General features: G+C 42.9%; 1 protein-coding gene across 2 annotated transcripts; it reads right to left on the reverse strand.

Moving 5' to 3' along the window:
• Positions 1-4171: 4171 nt before the first annotated feature.
• Positions 4172-23336, reverse strand: tcaim (T cell activation inhibitor, mitochondrial). Of its 2 annotated transcripts, XM_085364975.1 has the most exons (11): positions 23289-23319; positions 22775-22944; positions 14492-14624; positions 14029-14179; positions 13691-13946; positions 13199-13321; positions 12961-13058; positions 7584-7675; positions 7269-7501; positions 7067-7198; positions 4172-5189 (listed from the first exon to the last, which is right to left on the reverse strand). In XM_085364975.1, exons 2-11 carry the CDS (start codon positions 22837-22839, stop codon positions 4964-4966), a joined length of 1509 nt encoding a protein of 502 aa, XP_085221101.1. In that variant the 5' UTR covers positions 22840-22944; positions 23289-23319; the 3' UTR covers positions 4172-4963. The 2 variants fall into 2 exon arrangements, with proteins under 2 accessions (XP_085221101.1, XP_085221100.1); XM_085364974.1 differs by having other exon boundaries at positions 22775-23336.
• Positions 23337-23851: the final 515 nt, after the last annotated feature.

Below are 23851 nucleotides of genomic sequence, written 5' to 3' on the forward strand. Positions count from 1 at the left end.
TTACAGTGATGCTGATTGGGCAGCTGATGTCACAGACTGACGTACAACTAGTTATTGTATAAGTCTGGCTGTAAATGGTCATTGATTACATGGAAAACCCAAAAACAACCTACTGTTGCATTATCTACCCGTGAAGCTGAGTACATGGCTTTAGCGGCAAACCTACAGGAGTGTAAAGAGGTATTGATGGACAGAAACGTGCGCCGCCAAAGGTTTATGAACATAACCAGGGTGCCATGGCGTTGGCTGTAAACATGTTGACAGCATGACTTTGTGAGGTCAACTGTGAGTGAAGGAAAAATAACTTTGGATTATTGTTCATGGTGGCAGATGTAATGACAAAACCTACAACAAAAAGTTGTTTAATTTTGAAAAATGTGTGTTTGGACATTAACCCGGTACATGAACATGTACACAGTACTGGATGAGATGCAGAGAGGTGTCTAAGAAGAAACACCCAGTGCATCATGGGAATCCCCCGGCAGCCTACGTCTATTGCAGCATAACTAAGGGAGGGTCACCTGGTCCAGCCCTAACTATATGCTTTAGCAAAAAGGAAAGTTTGAAGCCTAATCTTGAAAGTAGAGATAGTGTCTGTCATAACTAGGCTGATATGGTACTACAAGGTCATTAAGATAAGATGGGGCCTGATTATTTAAGACCTTGTATGTGAGGAGCAGGATTTTGAATTCAGGATTTAACAGGAAGCCAAAACAGGAGATATTACTATTTATATTTTATTCCTCATTTGACAGAAATGAAGGTGAAAATCTTTTTCTTTTACTTTCACTGAGATCACTGGTGTGTGATGTGTCTGATGCTGAGAGACCACAGAACTGTAAGAACAGGATTGTTAGGCTGCATCTCCTGACCCAACAGTAATTTTGAAATTAGCTAGTAACAGCTAGCTAATGTACTTCTGGAGACTAGAGTCTATCACACTTTGGCAATAAAGTAAATATAATATGTTCAACACTGAATTGATTGTATTCCTGATGGACTGAGCAGTAAATGAAAGTCTGCCACCGGTTAGTCCAAAAAAAGGTTTTTTATTTAACGCAAAAACCCCAAACTTTGGTTAAATTATACATGAATCTAAATCTCAGGTCCATAAAAGAGGTCAAGTAACAGAACTGGACTCAAAAGCTGGCAACAAACAATACTAACACAAACAAACTGACCTTCTGAAGGAGACTTAAATAATGTCTGATCAGCCTACAAAGACACAAAAAGAACACACAAAAACCTAACTGAAACTAACATAACAAATTCCATTTACCCCCCCCATGATCCAGAGTAGTAGTATGACCCAATTTGCAGGTCTCCATATAGGCTTGCTCCGCCCCCTTTTCCACCTCCTAGCTCATCAACCAGGGACTGGAGCAGCTGCCACTGATGTAACGCAGAAAACAGAGAAAGATTAAATCATACAAATAGCAGTGTAAGCTAACATGTGCACACTTGCTTTACAGTATTATGTGACTGTATAAATAAATTAACTCTAAACCAAAACCAATTCTTTATTACCCTGTAAATTATATCCTATATTTAAAGAAAGAAAAATAAAAGTGTAGTGTGATGCACACGTCTGGTAGTTGAGGCGTCCTGATTATTCCAGAGAGTGATGGGAGTCACAGAGTAGGTCCTGGTCTGTGTGTGTGGGCTTCCTGTGAACTTCAGTGTTGAGGTTTCTGTTTTCCTCAGTGAGCAGCGAGGCTCATGCTTCGTGCTTTTAGTCTTGAGCCAGGTGTCATCCACCTGTAGTGGTTAGGTGCTTTCCCTTTAACAGAGCCAAGAGCTTTATTTTCCACTTCTTCCATGTAAAGGTCGCTGTTGATGTTTGTGTCCATAGAAACCCTCATATTTAAGGGTGTCAGAGGTTTAGCAGTGTGCAAATCTGATCGGGGGTGAAGCTGTTTCTGTGTTGTTGTAGTTGTTTTCTGTCTCCACCTACACGGACTATGGTTGTAGGTATACACGTGAAAAGGGAGATCAGAGGACGCTGTGGTTTCATCTTTATTCAGTGAAAGCTTTTGGACCTTGTTGGTGAGGACAGTAGAGTTTTTGATGTGATGGGGTGTGTTCCCCACATGGGGGAGCTGGGACGGTGGTGAGATGGGTCTGAGTGGAATTACTGCTTTGTGGACCTTTGGTAGCTTTATCACAAACTGTGCCACCTACAAAGCAGCTTTGAGATCCCTTCCAGCTGGCAACATTAATGAAGATGCTTTCAAAGTGAAACTGTGAGGAGATGCTACACTGATATTATTTTACAGTCATGAAGTACAAACTACAAACAATCCTCATTGATCATGCTCCACTTTACGACTTTTTTCATTTTTGAATGATCCATGCAAGCCAACCAACAGCTGCCAGCACCCTTCAGCCTCATGGTTAAAAGCTTCTACAGAATACATTTGAAAATTCTTCTGAAAACTTGACCTCTGACCTTGGGGTCAACAGAATTTAAACTCATCCTAAACTTTTAATAGCTGCACTGATGATATGAATTTTAAAATCCTATGTCACCTCATTCTTGAGTAATCATGGGTGTCTATTAGGGCTGGGTTTTGATAATCGATTCATCGATTAAAATCGATTCTCGCTTGGATAACGTGATATCGATTCATTAAAATCCTGATTTTTTAATATAAATGTATTGAATTTTGCCCAAAAACCAGAATCTCAGGTGAAACCTCACAAAATATCAACAACCACCAAACAGCTGAAACAGTAAATGAGAGCAGGAGCACGGACTCTGCACAGAGACGTGAACACAAAGCTCGACCCGCCGACGGATCAGAATCAGTGAGCTGTGACTTTCTCACCGACGCCACGGACACGGTCGGGTCGGCGCTTTGTGTTTACGCCCTTTTTGCGCTGATTCAGAAGCTGTTAGTTTATCTCTCTCCAAACAACATTGACTGAACCAGCAGCAAAAGAAGATCCAAACTACGCTTCACACAAACATCGTCATGGATTCTCTGACTTTTACTGTTTTGCTTCCACCAGGATAAAATCACACGTCATGCACAGCTCTCTCTCTAACAACAGTTTCCCATCTAAAAATCGGTTTTCTTCATTATTCGCTTGCTTGTTACGCACAAGTCTACGTTGTTTACAGGCTGTCGGCTGCTGTTTTTTCCTTTTACTTACTTCCAAAAAGAAAGCCTAATTTCTGCCGTTTAACAGGCTTCTGAACAAATTTAAACTTTTTAAAATTATACAAAATGCAAAACTCTCAAATAAAACCGCTGTAACGTCAGAGGTGATGTTCATATGTTGATTACTGATTTTCTTTCGTTTTGATCTACTGCAGAATATTTTTATAAAGTCCCAGAACAGGAAAATCACCTTTACTGATCTGAATTATAATATTTCTGACTGTCTGAGGCAAAATTTCCCAGATTCAAATCGAATCGATTCTAGAAACCAGTGACGATACCAAGCCCCGGTGGCTATGCCACCCACCTGTCGAAGGGTGCAAAGAGGAAAACTGAGGTTTTCAGATTCCTGTCCTGCCTGCAGAGGTCCCTCCATGTCATCACAAATTCCTCCTCATCATTGTTGATCATTTATAGTCACATTGCTGCTAAGGAAAGTTTCACAGCTCCAAAACTCAAGAATTTACCTAATTTTGTTCTGTGCTATGAGGTACAGCTCAGTGGGTCCAATAAAGGTTCAACAGTTTGTGTTCAGAAGCAGAATTTATTTGTAATTTTGACAAGAAGACAAATTTTATGAGAAATCAATGAAGAAACACCAATTCTAAGGAGTTAACTAATGTTTTTTGTCAAATACGAGTCAGAATTAAAATTCCACTGTGAAATCTTTTTGTTTGAATAAAGGTCAATTTCAATTAGAACGATGAGAGTACGGCGACTCCAGTCATCGTCTTTATAGCTTCACACGTCTGAAACACCCAACAGTCCCCCAACAGCTCCATCCACTGAAGAAGCCGCCCAGTTCCACTTAGTCCTCTGTCTGCACCACACAGCACAGAAGGTTTGACTGGTCTGACTCCCAGTTTATCTCATTATAGTGAATCAGGGTTATCCATCCATTCTCCTCCACCTATCAGGGTTGCAGGTGGACTGGAGCCTATCACAGCCCTGCTCAGGCTGTCAATCTGACCTGGGCTAACACAGAGACTCAACCAATCACACTCACATTCAGACCTGTGGGCAGTTTGGAGTCACCGAATAAGCTAACCCTAACTGAATCAAAAGACAAAAGTTTGCACACCCCATGATTCAAGCCTGTAGAGCCACCTTCATCAGCAAGTCATTTTCTCTGAGTCATTGCAACACCTTAGCTCTTGTCTTGGGATCATCGTCCTGCTGAGTGAGCTAATACCAGATGCCCAGGTCCATCACTGTGCTGACAGGGTGTCCAACTGCAGGCCTCGAGGGCCGGTGTCCTGCAGGTTTGTGTGTCCTGTGTGACCAGATGCAATTTCACAAACCTACATTTGGTTGTTTTTGTTGTCGTTTGGTTTTTTAAACAGAGAAGAGCTTTTTCTTTCACACTTGCTGATGATTGACGCGTTGGATCAGCAGCACATTAAAAGCAGGGTGGATATACAGAGGTTTTTATTGGACTCCTGTGAAACATTTTCCACACTGACTTCACATTTCTACAAAGTGAAAAATCACTTTTCATACTCATTGCAATAAATACTTACAACTTTGACAATTCTGTGCTTTAAGCCACGTCTACACTACAAGTCACACGTTTGTCACACATCACTTTGAAGTGTAGCCCGGTCGCATGTGAACATTGCAGGCTGTACAGGTATCCTTCACTTGTGCTCTTAAAGTTCTCTGAACATTTCCTTGACAAAGCATTTGCAGAAAAACGTCTGTGTGATGTCCTGGTAAATGTGCTTATTTTCTGCTCAACAGTATCAATGTCTAAAAGTAGTTGTCACACATGGACCGACAAAAACGTGTAAATCTGGAGGTCAGCTCTTCCAGTCCCAGGGGACACACAGGTCTCCATCTTGCATGACAGAGTAGAAGTGAGAAACACAGATCTGGAGGCCTTGCATGTGGGGGGAGCGCTGCTCCAACAGTCTTTCACAGCATTGAATCATCTGGGCAGGGCTGACACTGGGCTCCTTAGACAAGCTCCTCAGAGACAGAGTCTCAAGACACAGCTTCACCACGGCCTCCTCCTCTGCCTGCAGTCTGCACACAAACAGGCAGGTGACAAAGTCAACATACAGACAAACAGGATTCTTAATAAGCACCAGATATCAAAACTCTCAGGCTGCGTTCACTCTGCAGGTCTTGATGCTCAATTCAGATTTTTTGATCAAATCTGATGTTTTTGTCTGCTCGTTCACACTACAAATAAAATGAGACAGCAAACGCGCTCTAGTGTGAACGCTCAAAGCGGCGCATGCACAAAAGAAGACGTCACACACAACGCGCTCAGTTTAGACCCAGAGCAACAGTATGTGTGACTGATGGCCTTAATATAAAGACTTTACGTTTCCCAATTTTTGCTTTAAGTTATTTTGTTATTTACATAATGATGTAAATAACCTAATAATGATCCTTGTTGCTGTTTTAGAGGAGCGCTGCTTCAAAGGATAGATTTCTGTCAGAATCTGCAGATTATACAGGACAAAGAAAATGTTCACGTTTCTCCAACGTTGTCTTCCCAACAGTTTCACTGGATGGCCAGGAAGCGTTCACGTCGTCTTCTCCGGCGCTGATATTTGGCGTCTGTCTTGTGTCGGTGACGTAAAAGACGGATTCAATGCGACCTGACCATCAAACAGCAGTCGCTTTCTGAAACATCAGATATGTATCGCATTCAGCACCACATATGAAAGTGACCCAGATCAGATTTGAAAATATCAGATTTGTGCCGTTCACACTGTCACCATGATCAGATAGATGGTCGCAGAGGGTCAAAAAAGTCGGATTTGATGCGCTTTCGCCTGCAGTGTGAACGCAGCCTAAGTATGTTTTGTCCTCATGATGTTGTATTCGTTTGTATTAGTGTTACCATGATTAAGTTCCTATAATGATCTCTGAGAGCTGCTTCAGCAGTTACCTGTGACCGATCACTGCCGTCACATATTCATTCTCTGGTGTCCTGGATTGTTGAGTACCTGACAGGAAGACGACAATATGTACGTCTCCCACAGTGTGTGTCTGACAAGGTGATCAGCAACACAGGGGCACCACAGGGGACTGTCCTCTCCCCCTTCCTCTTCACCCTCTACACCACAGACTTCAGCCACTGCACAGAGACCTCCATCTTCAGAGGTTTCCTGATGACTCTGCGTACTGGCTAGTCAAACGAGCACGCTCAGTGAGAGACTGAGATTACCCATGATGCACCACTGAACGACACAGGAAGTCATTCCTGCCCGTGGCCGTCTCCCCGTACAACTCCTCCATCCAACACACTGTGAACACTGCAATAGTTACACCCTTTTTACACACACTCTTTCTACTCTAATATTCTTGACATTTATTACTTGGTGACTTGTATATATTGTGCTATCCTCTGATCTTAACATATTGTGTTGATAAACAGTCTAGTTGGTTTTTGTTAATGTTACTTTACTGGAGCAACTGTATCCCGTCGGGATTAATAAAGTATTCTGATTCTGATTGATTGAGCAAGTTGACAAGAAGATCTCAAATTCTAACAGTAAACACAGCGACTGAATAGACTAAAAATAAAAACTAGTAATTTCAATCAACACCGTCTAGTTAAACTTGGGCAGTTGTAGGTGTGGTGGTCACATTGTATAAAGCAGTCATGGATGTAGGCGTGTGGGGGGTTCTATCACAGAGGCAGTGCTGGGTACGTGCTGCCCCATAAATCGGCCTTCATGGAGTTCCAGCTGTAAATCGTATTACTGCTGGCAGGAGCAAAATCATTTATGATTGTTGCTTGACAAAGTTTTTGAAATTGTTTCTGCAAACATGCTAGCATCTTGTAAGAGAGGAAAAATACTAAATATGATATAAACTATAAAAAGACCCCTCCCGCCCCCCCAAAGAAAGACAGCATGCAAACAGACAGACTACGTCACACTCACTGGTTTTTGCGTTGGATGCGCCGTCGGGCTTCAGGGGCCTGGTTCTGAAGGAAGACCTGTAGTGTAGGAAGATCACATTTGATGGGAATAACGAAGTGTCCCATCTCATGAAGACTGGGGTTGGAGCGGTCACTGGAAGAGACACAAACATTAAGTAAACTGCACGTGCTTGTGATGGTCAGTGGTTAAAAGGGTTTCGTACTTTTCCAGCAACATGGTGAGGCCCTGCAGACTCCTGGGGTGCAGACGAAGGTGGTGGGACATGAGACGTTTGTGGAAGGTGTTTAGGGAACTGTAGTGCTCAGCTATGGGCTGAACTGGTCCCAGTCTGTCCATGTGCACCACTTGGGTTCCACCCAGGAGGAGGCTGATCCTCTCCTTCAGCCAGTGTGTCTGCTGCTGCAGGCTGTGATAACCAGGCAGCTGCTCAAAAAGCTGGAGGCACACAGCAGGGGTCAGAAAACGAAAGGCAGCACAGAGACTATACATGCCAGCAGGACAGCGACAGCTGCATTACTTTTGTCCACTGATGATGAACATCCATGGTTCCCAGCATGACGTGTCCAGAAGCATTCATCCCTGACTGGTCGGCAAACACAACCGTATGTCCTGGTAAGAAGACGAGTGCGTGAAAACTGTTCTACACATCTACACGCAGTGGCAATGCTCCCAAAATGATGAGATACCCACTCTTTCCACAGAAACAGGTCTCTAGGATATGATCACTGTCTGAAAACACATCAGAGGTCGATATGAAAACCTCACGCTGATGGAGGACGTGACTTTGTTTGGTGAAAACAGTGTTTGATTGAAATAATCGTGCTAAAACAAGAGTTTACATGTTCTTTAATACCGTAAATCATCTCTAATAACCAGAAATATTAATCAGAGTCTTACTGATATGCTGAATGAGTAATGATGGAGGATGTTTCGACCCTGGCAGATCAGGATGTGAAAGATAAGAAACGTGTCTCCAGCCCGTCGTTATGGTTGTATTTGCTCAACACAGAATCATAATATAAATGTGATTGTGGTCAAAGTTAATCATGCTTAACAGCTTAGAAACTGATCAGAAGATAATCGGTTATAAGTTCGACCATTACAACTAATAAGAAAATATAATCTATGACATGATTCTGATAAAAAGGACCTCACTGAGACTCCGTACAGAGCGGCCTGTTCGGGCAAAGATGGCCTTGGTGGCTGTGTGTGTGTGTGTGTGTGTGAGAGGATGGAGTGACACACTAAGAAGCCACTAACCTCAGAGAATCTCTGACTTTACCATGTATCATTTTAAAACAAGTTATATAGTGATTAACAAACCACAAGCCAGTTTTGGAGGCCGTGGACTGGAGGGCCAGGTCCTCTGCCTGCCACCCAATCAAGTAAGCACCAAACCCCTACGGCCCTCCTGTGGATGGTGAGCCCACAGGAGGAGGGAACCATGTCGCTATTCCTAGATGTGCCCAGCCAAGAAACCCCTGAATTGTTCCCCTTCAGGTTGGGGAACTTGTTCCCGAGTTAGGGATGAGTGGAACACAAGACTGACAGACAGTTCCAACCGTCGGTCACAAGCTCTAAAAGAACGAGGCTGATATAAGACATAAGCGTCAGAAACGAGTCTCCTTTGAAGAGTGGCTGGGCTGTTCCTTCCAGACAGAGGGAGGAGCTCACTCATTGGAGAGGCTGCGTTCACACTGCAGGCGAAAGCGCATCAAATCCGACTTTTTTGACCCTCTGCGACCATCTATCTGATCATGGTGACAGCGTGAACGGCACAAATCCCATATTTTCAAATCTGATCTGGGTCACTTTCATATGTGGTGCTGAATGCGATACATATCTGATGTTTCAGAAAGCGACTGCTGTTTGATGGTCAGGTCGCATTGAATCCGTCTTTTACGTCACTGACACAAGACAGACGCCAAATATCAGCGCCGGAGAAGACGACGTGAACGCTTCCTGGCCATCCAGTGAAACTGTTGGGAAGACAACGTTGGAGAAACGTGAACATTTTCTTTGTCCTGTATAATCTGCAGATTCTGACAGAAACTATCCTTTGAAGCAGCGCTCCTCTAAAACAGCAACAAGGATCATTATTAGGTTATTTACATCATTATGTAAATAACAAAATAACTTAAAGCAAAAATTGGGAAACGTAAAGTCTTTATATTAAGGCCATCAGTCACACATACTGTTGCTCTGGGTCTAAACAGAGCGCGTTGTGTGTGACGTCTTCTTTTGTGCATGCGCCGCTTTGAGCGTTCACACTAGAGCGCGTTTGCTGTCGCATTTTATTTGTAGTGTGAACGAGCAGACAAAAACATCAGATTTGATCAAAAAATCTGAATTGAGCATCAAGACCTGCAGAGTGAACGCAGCCTAAGAGTCGCTGTTCCTGCAGATGGAGCCTGTCGAGGTGGTTCAGCCCCCTGAGATACCTCCTAGGTGAGGTGGTCAAACAGCGTTATAGAAAGAAGAAGTGAGGAAAAGTGTTCTAATGTAGTGAGTCAAAACGAGGTCATGTTGGAAGCAAAACTAAATGTCATGACTCTGTGTGTTCAATTTATTTCGCTCATGTGAATGATCTCCAGTCCAAAGTTCATGTGAGTGAGGTAACGATAAACACTGCTGAAGTAAAGCAGCATTAACTGAATGAAGCATGAAGTATAACGTGTTCGATTTAATGTGTGATGGAATCAATGATAAATAAGGTTAAGGTAAAATGGTTCTAATATAGAGCTTTGCTATTTTATTTGGAAACCTAAAGCACTTGATACAACTTCTGTCAGTCACCCATTCACACAGAAAGAAAACACATTGGAAAAAAAAAATCATTCACACACATTCATACTGTGATGGATGCATCAGAGAGCAACTTGGGATCAACAGCCAGGTATCGAACCACCAACCTTCGGGCCTGCCCTAGCTTAGGAGCTACAACGTAGAATAGAAGAAAATGTAAGGAAGTCCTTTTAAAGTTTCCATTTTGTTTTAAACCACGGTGAAGTATGGTGACGGGGGGGGGGGGCTGACGATCAGCTGATTCAATGTCACAACGGGGGAGGCCAGACGCCATCTCAGACGCTGTGACGCCCAGGAAGAGCAGGAAGAAAACTGAGAACAAAGTGAGATGCTGCTTTCCTGGTAGACGATTATTATCAACGTGACACAGAGTCCACTCAGGCCTCGATGTGCCCGTTTTCTCCGCCTTAGCTCACAGTAGGTAAATTAGATAATTCACGTATTTGACTCTGTTCATCTGGATGTTTTCAGTGGGAGAAACGTTTCATTCGTAAAACCTGTAAAAACCAGTAAAAACCTGCATATTATTATAATATCACTCAAAGGGTTCTTATAGGTCACTACTCTTAGAAATGAACAGATCCTTGGGGCTAGTTTTCAGAGCCGCTACATTTAACCCAGTCAGTTACCAAGTGCACAGATTTCGAGGAGAGCTGCTTACAGAAGGCTGAATTCAAAGACACCTTCAAAATCAATGTGGTGGAAGGTTAGTCCAACTCTGCCCCCTTATGTTCTTGTACACATGCCTGAATGTCAGGGCATGCTCCTAATGAGATGTCCTGTGGATCTCCTCCTAGATGTGGACCAGGACATCACTGAGTTCCTGCACGTGTTTCGTACTCTCACCACTGAGGCCGAGACCTGTTGTGCACCAGGAGGAACCCAGAAGCACTGCACCAGCGTAGGGTCTAACAATGGGTCCAAGGATTTCATCTTCATACCGAATGACAGTCAGGCTGCTGTTGTACAGCCTGTAGGGGTCTAACAGTGGGGTACATCACAATAGCTAGAATCACCTGAACCTGTTAGAGACCATAGAGAATATGGAAACACTGCGGTGCTTTTTCTACCTGTGGTTAAGGGATCTCAAGATTTTGAGGGTATTTCCACAGCACTACATACATGTACGGAGAGTTACACAGTTGTTGTCCTTTTGCCTCTGTACACAACCAAATTATAAATCAAATCAAAATATCACGTAAGTGTAGACTTTCAGCTTCAATTTAAAGGCTTGGTTTATGTAAAGGTTTAATATTAATGGTTAATATAAATATTTTGTAATTACAGCAATTTTTATCTATGGTCGCCCACTTTCAAAGCTTCAAAAGTAAATGGACACTGCACTTCCTGTTTATACCTCATCTCTGTCTGACCAACCTAGCCAAATTATAAGAGCCAATCACAGCAGAGGATCCCTCCAGCAGGTAAGCTGTCACTCATGAAGGGTCTGATCAACTCTGTACAATGATGTGTGGCAGCTAGCTTAAACGCTTTAACAATGGGCATGGCTGTTAAAGCCACAGGAAATCTCATGATGCTTCTAAAACATGTACTGTTGCTAGCCGCCCACATGGAAAAGATCTATAAATCTTATAAAGTTTGTATCTGTCTTGTGTGAAACTTGTATGAAAAGCATACAAGAGTGAAAACAGATATAAGATCCCTTGAAAAATTATATAATGAAACTTGTATGTTTTGGATACTAAAACAACATATGAAAGTGATGAGAAAGTGGCCACTTTCATGAGTAAATCATAGAAGCCTGATATGATTTACTCATGAAGTAGGCCACATCTGATGCAAGTCTTTTAGAAGTTTTTTTCTATTTCTTTTCCATATGGGTAGGGTTGCCTTTTCAGATAAAAACCGACTCAGTGACTCACAAAGTTCTTGCTCTCCCCTCACACGTCTACGGTGGTATGCAAAAGTTTGGGCACCCCTGATAATAATCATTGGCTGTTTGGATCAGCAATTTCATGTAAATATATCATATAGCAGACGAACACAATGACATTTAAGAAGTGAAATGAAGTTTATAGGATTTACAGAAAGTGTGCAATATTACTGAAACTAAATTAGGCAGGTGCATAAATTTGGTCATGAAGCTCATCGAGAGGGCCGAGGGTTTGCAAAGCAAAGCGTGGCTACCTACAGCAATCTAAGAGCCCTCGATGGGCTGTTAGCAGACGCTCATAAATGTTACGCCTGATCATTGTATGTGTGTCTGTGTATTTAAAGAAGATGATGCTTAGAGATTTAATTTACAGTGATATGATCCTCGATCACAGTGTGTTACCTCTATAAATGAAATCGACTGTACATTTGAAAACACTACAGAGAAAAAAAGAAAAAGGAGAAAAATACACAGCATTAACAGAAACAATGGTACCAAGCCATCAGTACTCAGCCTAAACACACTGTTGTATTTGGGTTTTTTGCACTACATAAGAACATTTTAAATCGGTTGTCTTTTGTAGACTTTGCTGTTTTGTTGCTGTATTTTTTGCACATCAGAAAACTTAAAACTAATTTAGCTATCAAGGTTATTTTTTGTACTGTTTAAATCTTTGAAAAAATAAAATAAAATAAGCCTCTTAATCTATTTCCTCCATGGTATTTAAAATGGTGTTAAGTATTGTCTTTGTCATCTGTATCAGATTCTATCATCATAGCACCCTGTGAGCCCTGAGGCATCTGAAAGAAGAAAACAGAGTAAATCATGCTTTATCCAAGTACTGAAACAAACCTTATCATACTTATGCAAGTTTGTCCAATTACTTTTGAGCTTCAGGAGGTGCTACAGATAACGATGGCTGGTATTCCTGCAACAATGAATGCAGTACTTTTATTAAACCCTTGAAGTGAAGCTGAAAGTCTCCATTTCAGTCACATTTTGACGGCTTAATTAAAAATCGACTGTGTTGGAGTGAAGGACTGTATCACACATAACAGGCACGTGACAGGACTGACGGTGGTAAAAGCCATGAACCTTTTTACCTGATGGACAGACAACAGTTCAGAGATCTGTGCTACTGTGTGTATTACTAATGAACGCAGCTTGCTTGTAACCTCTCAGTGAGATTATTTACCTTGCAGGTTGATCAGAGCCTCGGGGTTCTGGTGAGACAGGCGGCTCAGACTTTGAAGCTGACAGTACCTGTGCGAGACTCCCCAGCTGCGCTGCCATCTGCACCACACAGCTGATCTCATCATTCAGTAACAGTAACATGTACACAGTTTCTTACAGTTCAGTGCACAGAATAAAGACCTCTGTGCCCTCAGGAACAGCAGACAGGGCAACCTCTGAAACAGTAAAGACGGCTGTACCTGATATCGGTCAGATTAAATCTGCGACACAGCTCCCTCTTCAGTCTCTTCAGTTCTTCTCTCCGAGGAAGACTCGCATTGTGTTTCTTTGAGGCTTCAGGTTCGTTGTTTCTCAACCACACACTGGCAAAAAAGATCGTGTACAAGTCATTAAATATAATTGCTGTAGTTATGAAAATCTGTCATCACCATCTTTGCAAAACATATTTGTGTTGTTATATATGTCACATTACTCTGACGTCTCCCTCTCTAGAACTGTGTGAACTATAAATAAAGTACTTTCACATTATTACATTTAAATATAAGTGACCATGTATGCACACATTAGCTTTAGCATGCCCTATTGCTATTTACTGAATAGAAATAAAATCCACAGCAAACACAGCAGTGTGTCTCCGTGACTGATCACAAACAGCAGTGTTTGAGTTTAGAAGGTTTCAACACTTTCCTACAGTTGAGATGAGACAACCACAACCAGAGAGCCGAGCCTACCTGAGCGTAGGCTCGGCTCTCTGGGCCTGCTGCAGCTCCTGCTCGGGGTCTTTGAAGCCAGTGAAGGTGTAATAGCTTTTATCCCATTTGATGGTTCTGTAGAAAGGCTCCCCCGTCTCAGTGGGACTTTTACTTGCTGCTTTACTCGCCGTTAGTCCCTTCATGTGCTCCACAGGCAGGCTGCAGCTCGTCAAAACATCCATCACTGTGCTCAAAACATCATTTGTGTGCAAAGTAAAACTTACGGAGCGGAAGCCTGAGAAGCAAACAGGAGCAATTTTATGTTAAAACCCCCAAAAAACCTGACTGGTACTTTGAGCATTTTAAAAGAAATGCACCTGAGCTGATGAGTTCTGGCTGCACCTTACTGCTGTACTTTGTGTTCCTTATATAAAAGGTGAGCTTCATGGGTTGAACTGAACGTGAGCCGGGCTTCTGCAAGTTTTCCAGATAGCCATTCAGCCTCTTTAGCGAGTTTTCATTCACCTCCTGTAACACAGAGGTACCAGAACTTACATCATGGCAGCTCATCCCAACAAACGTCTGACAGTGTTGTATGTGCACAGATTATTATCATTAAATATTATTTTATATCACATCATATTACTTTATATTGTATACGGATCCCAGAGCACATAGATGATAAGTATTCTGTACACTATGGATTGCCTCTTCTTTGTTGTGCCTATAAGGCGTCACACACATGTAAACCTGGCAGTAAGTTTTCGAACTGTTACTTTACGATCACATGTTTCCAATAACACATATTTGGATTTATGTCATGACAGATATGAGACCTACCCGTTCTTTGGGATATTTACCGAAGAAGTCTGGGTGGACTGCAAAATAAAAGGGCCTGAGAGCATTTACAGCCTCTGCCCCTGACAGAGCTCTCTGTTGCACAGCATGTGTGGCAAAATGCTTCCACTGCAGCCTGCAGAGAAAAGGACAGACATTACAGAAAAGAGACTATTTTACATCATTGAACCCTGCTCTCCAAAGCTGACATAGGCATAACTGCAGCTGCCTGCAACAATGGGCTTTTTGTTCAAACTGAGTATATACTGTCGTCCACTTTCACTGTGCACACAAGAAAAAACTCAGAGTTTTCTGCTATTGTTATTATCTGCCATGGCTGATTTCTTTTTCAAAGTGTCCAGAGTCAGGAGAGACTGAGAAATCCACAGCGTGACACGGCAGAGGTTTTCCACCCATAATGACACCCCAGGACAAATTCAGCAGTGTGTGAAGAAGAGGAGGAGGAAGAGGAACCAGCATCAGCTGGGAGATGAAGAATAGGACGAGAACAGACTGGGACTGGTGGGAACGTTTAAAACTATTTCTAGATACCTCTGCAAATACAGGAAACGAGTATCTCCAACACAAACTTTAACAGCTGCATACAGAGAGTCACACAAAGACTCACTGATGTTTATCCTGCAGGACAGGATGTGATAGGGGAGGACGGAAAAATAAAGGGAACCACAGACAACTTTGATAATACTTTTGTTTTATCCAGAATATATTTAGTTAAGAATTGTTTTAATCAGAATAGAATAGAATAGAATAATCCTTTAATTGTCTCACAAGGGGAAATTTGGTTGTAACAGCAGCAATAAAAACACACATACAAACAAACAGGACACCGAACAGAAACATTTTCTTACATATTTACATCAGGGACAATAGTTACCAAAAACAGAGTACTGTACCGTTATTGAATTAAATAAAAGTAAATATGAGTTGGTGGTGATTTGGATTAGGTGGCGAGGGAGGACACTGGACAGACCTGACACGCCCAAACGTACAGTGAGGGTGTGCTGGGAACGTTTAGCAGAGCCCCCGGTCTGCGAGATCTTCAACGCACACCTCCGGCAGAGCTTCAACGGCACTCCGAGGGAGACTGGGGGCATTTGTCCGAGTGGACCATGTTCAGTATCTCCATTGCCGAAGCTGCTGCACTGAGCTGCGGATGCAAGGTGGTTGGTGCCTGTCGTGGTGGTAATCCCCGAACCAAATGGTGGACACCAAAGGTGAAGGGAGCCACCAGGCTGAAGAAGGAGTCCTATCTGGCCTGGTTAGCCTGTGGGACTCCCGAGGCAGCTGACAGGTACCGACAGGCCCAGTGGAATGCAGCCAAGTGTGAAGCGGTGGGAATGAGAATCAGCACCTCCAAATCTGAGGCCATGGTCCTCAGCCAGAAAATGGTGGAGTGCCCACTCCTGGTCAGGAACAAGTTCCTGCCTCGAGTGCAGGAGTTAAAGTATCTCAGGGTCTTGTTCACGAGTGACGGAAGAAGGGAGTGGGCGATCAACAGACGGATTGGTGCGGCTGCAGTGCACTGTACCAGTCTGTTGTGGTGAAGAGAGAGCTGAGTGTAAAAGCGAAGCTCTCAATTTACCGGTCGATCTACGTCCCTACCCCCACCTATGGTCACGAGCTGTGGGTAGTGACCGAAAGAACGAGATCGCGGATACAAGCGGCAGAAATGAGCTTCCTCCGAAGGGTGGCTGGCCTCTCCCTTAGAGATAGGGTGAGAAGTTCAGCCATCTGGGAGGGGCTCAGAGTAGAGCAGCTGCTCCTCCACATCGAAAGGAGCCAGCTGAGGTGGTTCGGGCATCTGACAAGGATACCCCCTGGGCGCCTCCTGGGTGAGGTGTTCCAGGCATGTCCCACCGGGAGGAGGCCCCGGGGCAGACCCAGGACACGCTGGAGAGATTATATCTCTCGGCTGGCCTGGGAACGCCTTGGTATTCCCCCGGATAAGCTGGAGGAGGTGGCTGGGGAGAGGGAGGTCTGGGCTTCTCTGCTTGGGCTGCTGCCCCCGCGACCCGGCCTCGGATAAGCGGAAGAAAATGGATGGATGGATACAGATAAGAGGCAAACCCATGTTGTAGTGTGAATCAGTTGATAAAATAGTGAAAGTTACAGCATTGATGTAAACATCTATGTTTGTTGGGAGCAGTTCTGATTGTACAGCCTGACAGCTGCAGGGAGGAAGGACCTGCAGAAACGCTCCTTCATGCATCGAGGATGCAGCAGTCTGTCACTGAAGCAGCTCTGCAGTTCAGCAGCATTTACATGCATGAGCTGGGAGACTCTGTCCATCAGAGATGTTATTTTGGCCAGAGTCCTTCTGTCTCCCACCACCTGCACTGGGTCCAGGTGCATCCCAGAACAGAGCTGGCCTTCCTGATGTGGTTATCCAACCTCTTCCTCTCAGCTGCCGATAAACTGCTGCTCCAACATACCACACTGTAAAAAAAAAAATGACGGATGCCTCCACAGAGTCATAGATGGTCTTTAAAAGCGCTCCCTGTACTCCAAATGACCTCAGCCGCCTCAGCAGGTAGCGTCTGCTCTGACCCTTCCTGTAAAGAGCATCAGTGTTGTGGCTCCAGTCCAGTTTATTATTCAGGTGAACACCCAGGTACCTATAAGAGTCCACTATCTCAATGTCCACTCCCTGGATGTTCACCGGTGTCAGTGTGGTGGGTCTGCGTCTCCGGAAATCCACCACCAACTCCTTGGTTTTCACGGCGTTGATCAGCAGGTGGTTCTGCTGACACCAGAGTCCACTGTCTGTACTCTGAGTCAAATCAAAGTGGGATTGTGTCAGTTTCAGTAAAAAACTATGCAGTCCCTTTAAATAAAAAGTCCAAAGACCTGTGAAAAGCTGTCCATTCATAAAGTTCAACTGTGTTTTATAAGGACGTCATGTGTCTCTATCATCTCTCTCCTGTTAGATCCTCTTCACAAAACACCAGCCTGTTCAATGCTCTGATATCTTTAACATCTTAAGAAAATTATATTGCACAATTTTCCCAGCGTAACAGCCAATAGGTGGTCCACAACCCTTTTGAGGACAAATGTGGGACTGCTGACCATTAAACGGCTTCAAGGACACTTAAATAGTCCAGATGTTTTTCTTTCCAGGCTCCTTAGACCACAAACCTACACAAGGATCGCGTCTTTTTAGTTTATTTTTAGCTGTCACTCTGGGATACTGCCCTTAAATATAACTAACTAAAGTTTTCAGACAGTTTTAGTGGTCACAGTATATTAATATTTGTCTGTGAGACGGTCACACAGGTACTAAAGTAACATGACATAGAAATAAATACCTTGAATTTGAACTAAAATGTAATATTTGAGACACCCAAGTTAAAATCCACCAGTGTAAAACTAACTTACTGTTTGGCTAGCTGCACTGAGGCGGGAAAATCACCCTGTTAGCTGCAATATTTGAATGAGGACTGTGTGGAAAAGAGCCTTTTCGAATCACGGGACCAACAATCTGGAGTCCAACACTACAACTTTTCCTTGACAGACCAGCTGCACCGAGGCACGCAATCAGCCAGCAAAGTACAGTGGGGCAAAAAAGTATTTAGTCAGCCACCGATTGTGCAAGTCCCCCCACCTAACATGATGACAGAGGTCAGTAATTTGCACCAGAGGTACACTTCAACTGTGAGAGACAGAATGTGAAAAAAAAAAATCCATGAATCCACATGGTAGGATTTGTAAAGAATTTATTCGTAAATCAGGGTGGAAAATAAGTATTTGGTCAATAACAAAAATACAACTCAATACTTTGTAACATAACCTTTGTTGGCAATAACAGAGGTCAAACGTTTACTATAGGTCTTTACCAGGTTTGCACACACAGTAGCTGGTATTTTGGCCCATTCCTCCATGCAGATCTTCTCGAGAGCAGTGATGTTTTGGGGCTGTCGCCGAGCAACACGGACTTTCAACTCCCGCCACAGATTTTCTATGGGGTTGAGGTCTGGAGACTGGCTAGGCCACTCCAGGACTTTCAAATGCTTCTTACGGAGCCACTCCTTTGTTGCCCGGGCGGTGTGTTTTGGATCATTGTCATGTTGGAAGACCCAGCCTCGTTTCATCTTCAAAGTTCTCACTGATGGAAGGAGGTTTTGGCTCAAAATCTCACGATACATGGCCCCATTCATTCTGTCCTTAACACGGATCAGTCGTCCTGTCCCCTTGGCAGAAAAACAGCCCCATAGCATGATGTTTCCACCCCCATGCTTCACAGTAGGTATGGTGTTCTTGGGATGCAACTCAGTATTCTTCTTCCTCCAAACACGACGAGTTGAGTTTATACCAAAAAGTTCTACTTTGGTTTCATCTGACCACATGACATTCTCCCAATCCTCTGCTGTATCATCCATGTGCTCTCTGGCAAACTTCAGACGGGCCTGGACATGCACTGGCTTCAGCAGCGGAACACGTCTGGCACTGCGGGATTTGATTCCCTGCTGTTGTAGTGTGTTACTGATGGTGACCTTTGTTACTTTGGTCCCAGCTCTCTGCAGGTCATTCACCAGGTCCCCCCGTGTGGTTCTGGGATCTTTGCTCACCGTTCTCATGATCATTTTGACCCCACGGGATGAGATCTTGCGTGGAGCCCCAGATTGAGGGAGATTATCAGTGGTCTTGTATGTCTTCCATTTTCTGATGATTGCTCCCACAGTTGATTTTTTCACACCAAGCTGCTTGCCTATTGTAGATTCACTCTTCCCAGTCTGGTGCAGGTCTACAATACTTTTCCTGGTGTCCTTCGAAAGCTCTTTGGTCTTGGCCATGGCGGAGTTTGGAGTCTGACTGTTTGAGGCTGTGGACAGGTGCCTTTTATACAGATGATGAGTTCAAACAGGTGCCATTCATACAGGTAACGAGTGGGGGACAGAAAAGCTTCTTACAGAAGACGTTACAGGTCTGTGAGAGCCAGAGATTTTCCTTGTTTGAGGTGACCAAATACTTATTTTCCACCCTGATTTACCAATAAATTCTTTACAAATCCTACCATGTGGATTCATGGATTTTTTTTTTTCACATTCTGTCTCTCACAGTTGAAGTGTACCTCTGGTGCAAATTACTGACCTCTGTCATCATTTTAAGTGGGGGAACTTGCACAATCGGTGGCTGACTAAATACTTTTTTGCCCCACTGTAAATGTTCACAAAATGTGTTCAGCACTATTCTAATTTACAACCTAACAGCTTACTACACATCACACCACAAACATAACTGTGATTCAAAACATGATCAAAAATCCTGACATCTATCAGCATGTCAGCAAGAGGGAACCACCCCCCCACCTCCACATTACAGTCTTCTTCATTTACATTTGAGCTTCACATTTCCTCACTTCTAAAATGAGGGAATCCAGTAAGTGAGATGACATGAGGTCTCCAAAAGGTGTGGCATCTCTCTGAAGTTTCCATGCTTCTCCATCAGTTTCTGAGTCCAGCTCGTCGGTCCGGTGAACCAGCTGTCATCTGACACAAACAGGCTCTCCTCCACGCGCTCACTTATAAAGTAAGTCAGTTAAACATTCGGGCTAACAGGTGAATTCTCCTGTGTTAATAATATTTATATTTAATCAACTGTATTCTAAGCACCAGCTGTCTGTTACAATTTTTGTTTTTTTAGAGTTTACTAAAATAAAAATAAAATCACATTAACATCTGTGTGGGGTTTTTGTTCAGTAAGCAGATGTTGGTGTTTCAGTCATGTTACGTTTAACTTTAAAGGCTTGTTAGAAACTATGAAACACACGATGCAGACTTCTGGACATTAGAAGAAAACTAATGCTGCTCATCAATAAGACTAAAGGCAGGAAGTTGTCCTTTATAACTACACACGTTAATAGCACCTCCAGATTTATATGATAGTTTATGATATAGCACGTGTATTTTAGTAATAGTCTATTTATTTCAGTGTAGTGGTGTACAGTTCTTTCTTGTTTGTCCTTGGAAAGTCCGCACGAGTCCAGATTTCCGAGGACACGCACATACTCCTAAACTAGAAGTTATCCAAGTTTACTTCAGTTAACCGAGTCAGACAGTTGTAATGAAAACATAAACACGGTGACAGCTGTTTAATTTATCAGCAGCTTATCCAGTAACCATGGTAACCACGGACACTGCGCATCATCACCTCATGTCTCTTTGAAGCTAAACGACAGACATTTATCAGCCGTGCGGTTAGTTTTCCAGCACTGCTGAAAAACTGTGAAACAAACTGAAACGTGCTGATGATGAAAATAATGCGTCTGCCTATAAAGTCTTTGTTTCCCTGCTCGCCATCAGTAACAAAGTCATAGACACAACTTTACATTTCTCATGTTGGCTAAAAACAATCGTACATTTATGGTCTTGAAACAGGACACAGACACTGTAACTGCCGACCTCACATCAAACACAGACTGAGCCCATGTTTGATGTTTTTATATCCAACCTTTACTCTCAAACCTTTAAACAGCAGCGAGTCTCAGCTGAGAGAATAAGTGTTTATATGATGGGGGAACATGTTTTATGAGCAGCAGCCGGCTGTACTGAAATCACTGAATGAAGAGCAAACAGTGCGCCGCATTGTCACGGGAACATGAGTGTATTAATCTGGTGATTTATTACATGTGTTAGTGTTATTATACTTCATTCTAATCTGCTGCTGGGTCTTTTACACTGATGGAAGTACAGATAACACAGCATGAACAGCTGTTCAGCCAATCACATTCATTCCACTTTGACCTGCGACAAAATGAAGTCTTGCTCTTTTTATAGCAGTGTTGCATTTGACTGGTATATTTATATGTCTTGTTGAAGCCCTGCTTCACATGATAGCTCTCTGCCACAGCAAACTAAGGGTAAGAGAGTAATGTCTTTAACAAAGGACAGACCCACCCAGAGTCACACAAAATCACAAAAGACAGAGATCCAACAGTAATGGCATGGAGTCGGACAGCAGTACCTGAGCAGACAGACAGATCGATGAGGCACTGACAGCAAAAGAGTTCTAAGTGATATTAAAAGAAAACAAAACAAATGAACTGTCAGAATTCCAGCTGACTATCCCCCAGTAATGTTACTGGGGGATAGTCAGCTGGGGAATGCTGGGGGCGCTACTCGACCTGTAGAGACCAGAGATGACCATGTGACCATCATTCTGCTTGTTTCGCCCTGGTGTGTGTGTCTGTGTCCAGATTGTGTAGCAGTCACCATCACTGCTCACACCCCCCATCCAGCTTCTCTATGTGACACATCAGTACAATATTCTCACCTTTATATAAATAAAAAAAATTTATTTTGAGTGCGCTGTTTGTCAACAATGCGTTCTTACAGGGTACGTCATGTGTAATAAGAGAATGACACAGGGGGAAGTACTGAACACGTGCATGGAAGGTAGAGACAGCAGCTGAACTCTATCAGTGACCAGAAAGCAGCTCCGCAACTTGCAAATTAACATCAGCTGGTTTAGTCCCAACTGGGAACTTTTAGCTGGCTTTTGAGACGACTCCGCTAATATAATGATAATAAAAAATAATAATGAAAGCACTTTGAATTATCTGACATTGTAGAGTCTTTAACTGCCCTTAAACCTGTTGAATTCACTGACTGTGAAAAACGTTTGCTGTGCTATCCAGGACTGCAGGATAAAACTATCATACAAAGCAGAAACACCTCTGTCATGTTTGGGCTAACGAGGCAAAGTGGAACTTTTCTGTGGCCAAAATGAGACCTTTGACCTACAGCTGTTAAACAAGATGTAAAATAATCACAAAGGTTTGGAAAAATAACGTTGATTTACATATTTCATAGATTTATGAAATATTTAAACGGAAGTGAACGGGATGATCATGTGACTTTGCAAGTTAATAATTTCAAGATAAAATTTTAGAACCTACTTTTAATGTCAAAATGTTTGCACTGAATTATATTAAAGACTGCATTAAATGTAAGTTATTACAGATGTGTCGATCCCAACAAAGGAAAATGAAACCCAAAAAGCCTTTAGCAGCCTGATGTCTGGAGTGCAGGTTACGAGACGATCGTAAACTGCGACCCGTACTGTACCGCAGGAACACATCAAAGGAAAGACTCTGTCACATTTTCTGTCCATTGCTGATAAAGCAAAAATCAAACTCGGTCATTTTGATACTTTTCTTAATATGCCTTCAAAATGCACATATTAGACTTTTTAAAATCAGTTTTAAAACTGTCATTATACTCCAGCCCGCACGTAATCTAGTGATCGTACGTGTTGGGACAGTTTTACCTGATGGTGCATCGCAGAAGCGGGATTGCAGACATTGCTGACGCAGCTGGTCCAGAGATCCGCATGTAATCACGGCCTTTTCAGTCGGTCCATCTGCATTTCCTTTATCAAAGCACTTCCATAGTTTGTTACACTGGATCTGGCAGCAGCCTGGTACAGCTCAGCAGGGACTAAATCAGAGTAACTTCAGTTCGTCAGAAGAAAATCAACAGAAACAGATACCTAACGTTTCTACGGTGTTAGCTAACTCTAATTTGTATTTACTCCTTTGAATCCCATGCTATCATGTTTTTCTACCAATATTAACAAACATTTGAAAACAGAACAACCACAGATTATAATGTCTCTGTAGTTTCCTTTGGGATTTCTAATCAATGACGGCAACAAAACATGGTTCCAGTTTGCTAGCCAGGCTAGCACATAAAGTTAGCATTGCTATGAGCTGCTGCTACGCCGCAAACAAAATCCTATAAACGACTTACAGTATGTTGTCAGTAACAATTTAACAACCAACCAAAGTGACCTGTAACATCCCTGCCGTTAAGGTAGGACCGTTTTAGTTAGCGGCTGTGGGTGTTCTTCTTCTGCGATTCCTAGTACCAGCCAGCCGCACCATTGCGCCACCAGGCGGACTGGAGCGTCAGGTTAGGTTGAAGCTTGACATCCAGAGTTTTCTTCTTCTGGCTCCACGTGTTTGGAAAGGAAAACCATCCAAGCAATCTTTGAATGGTGAATGTTTTGTTCGTGTATTTTTGCATTATGGGTTAATATAAAAGTGACTGTATTATTACTTGAATAATTTCTGTGAGATTAAAGATTGATGAATAAATACTAACAAGGTCCAGAGTAATTAGGTGAGTGAGCACGATTTTACTGTTAGGCATATAGTTTTTTATTTTATTTTCTCCAGTCTTTGAAGATGAAATATTTGTGGTGGCCTACCACACCAGCTGTCAGATATCTATAATACAATCTTGAGATCCTTTCCTAGGGGATTCAACTCTCACTCAAATCTTGATCCAAGTGACCTCATTAATTAACAGGATGGCAGACGGGATCGCTCTCTTGCTACGAGTG

Source organism: Diplotaxodon limnothrissa, linkage group LG11 (genome assembly GCF_057381915.1).
Source record: "Diplotaxodon limnothrissa isolate DT_005_m linkage group LG11, D_limnothrissa_male_GT1.1, whole genome shotgun sequence".
NCBI classification, from domain to species: domain Eukaryota; kingdom Metazoa; phylum Chordata; class Actinopteri; order Cichliformes; family Cichlidae; genus Diplotaxodon; species Diplotaxodon limnothrissa.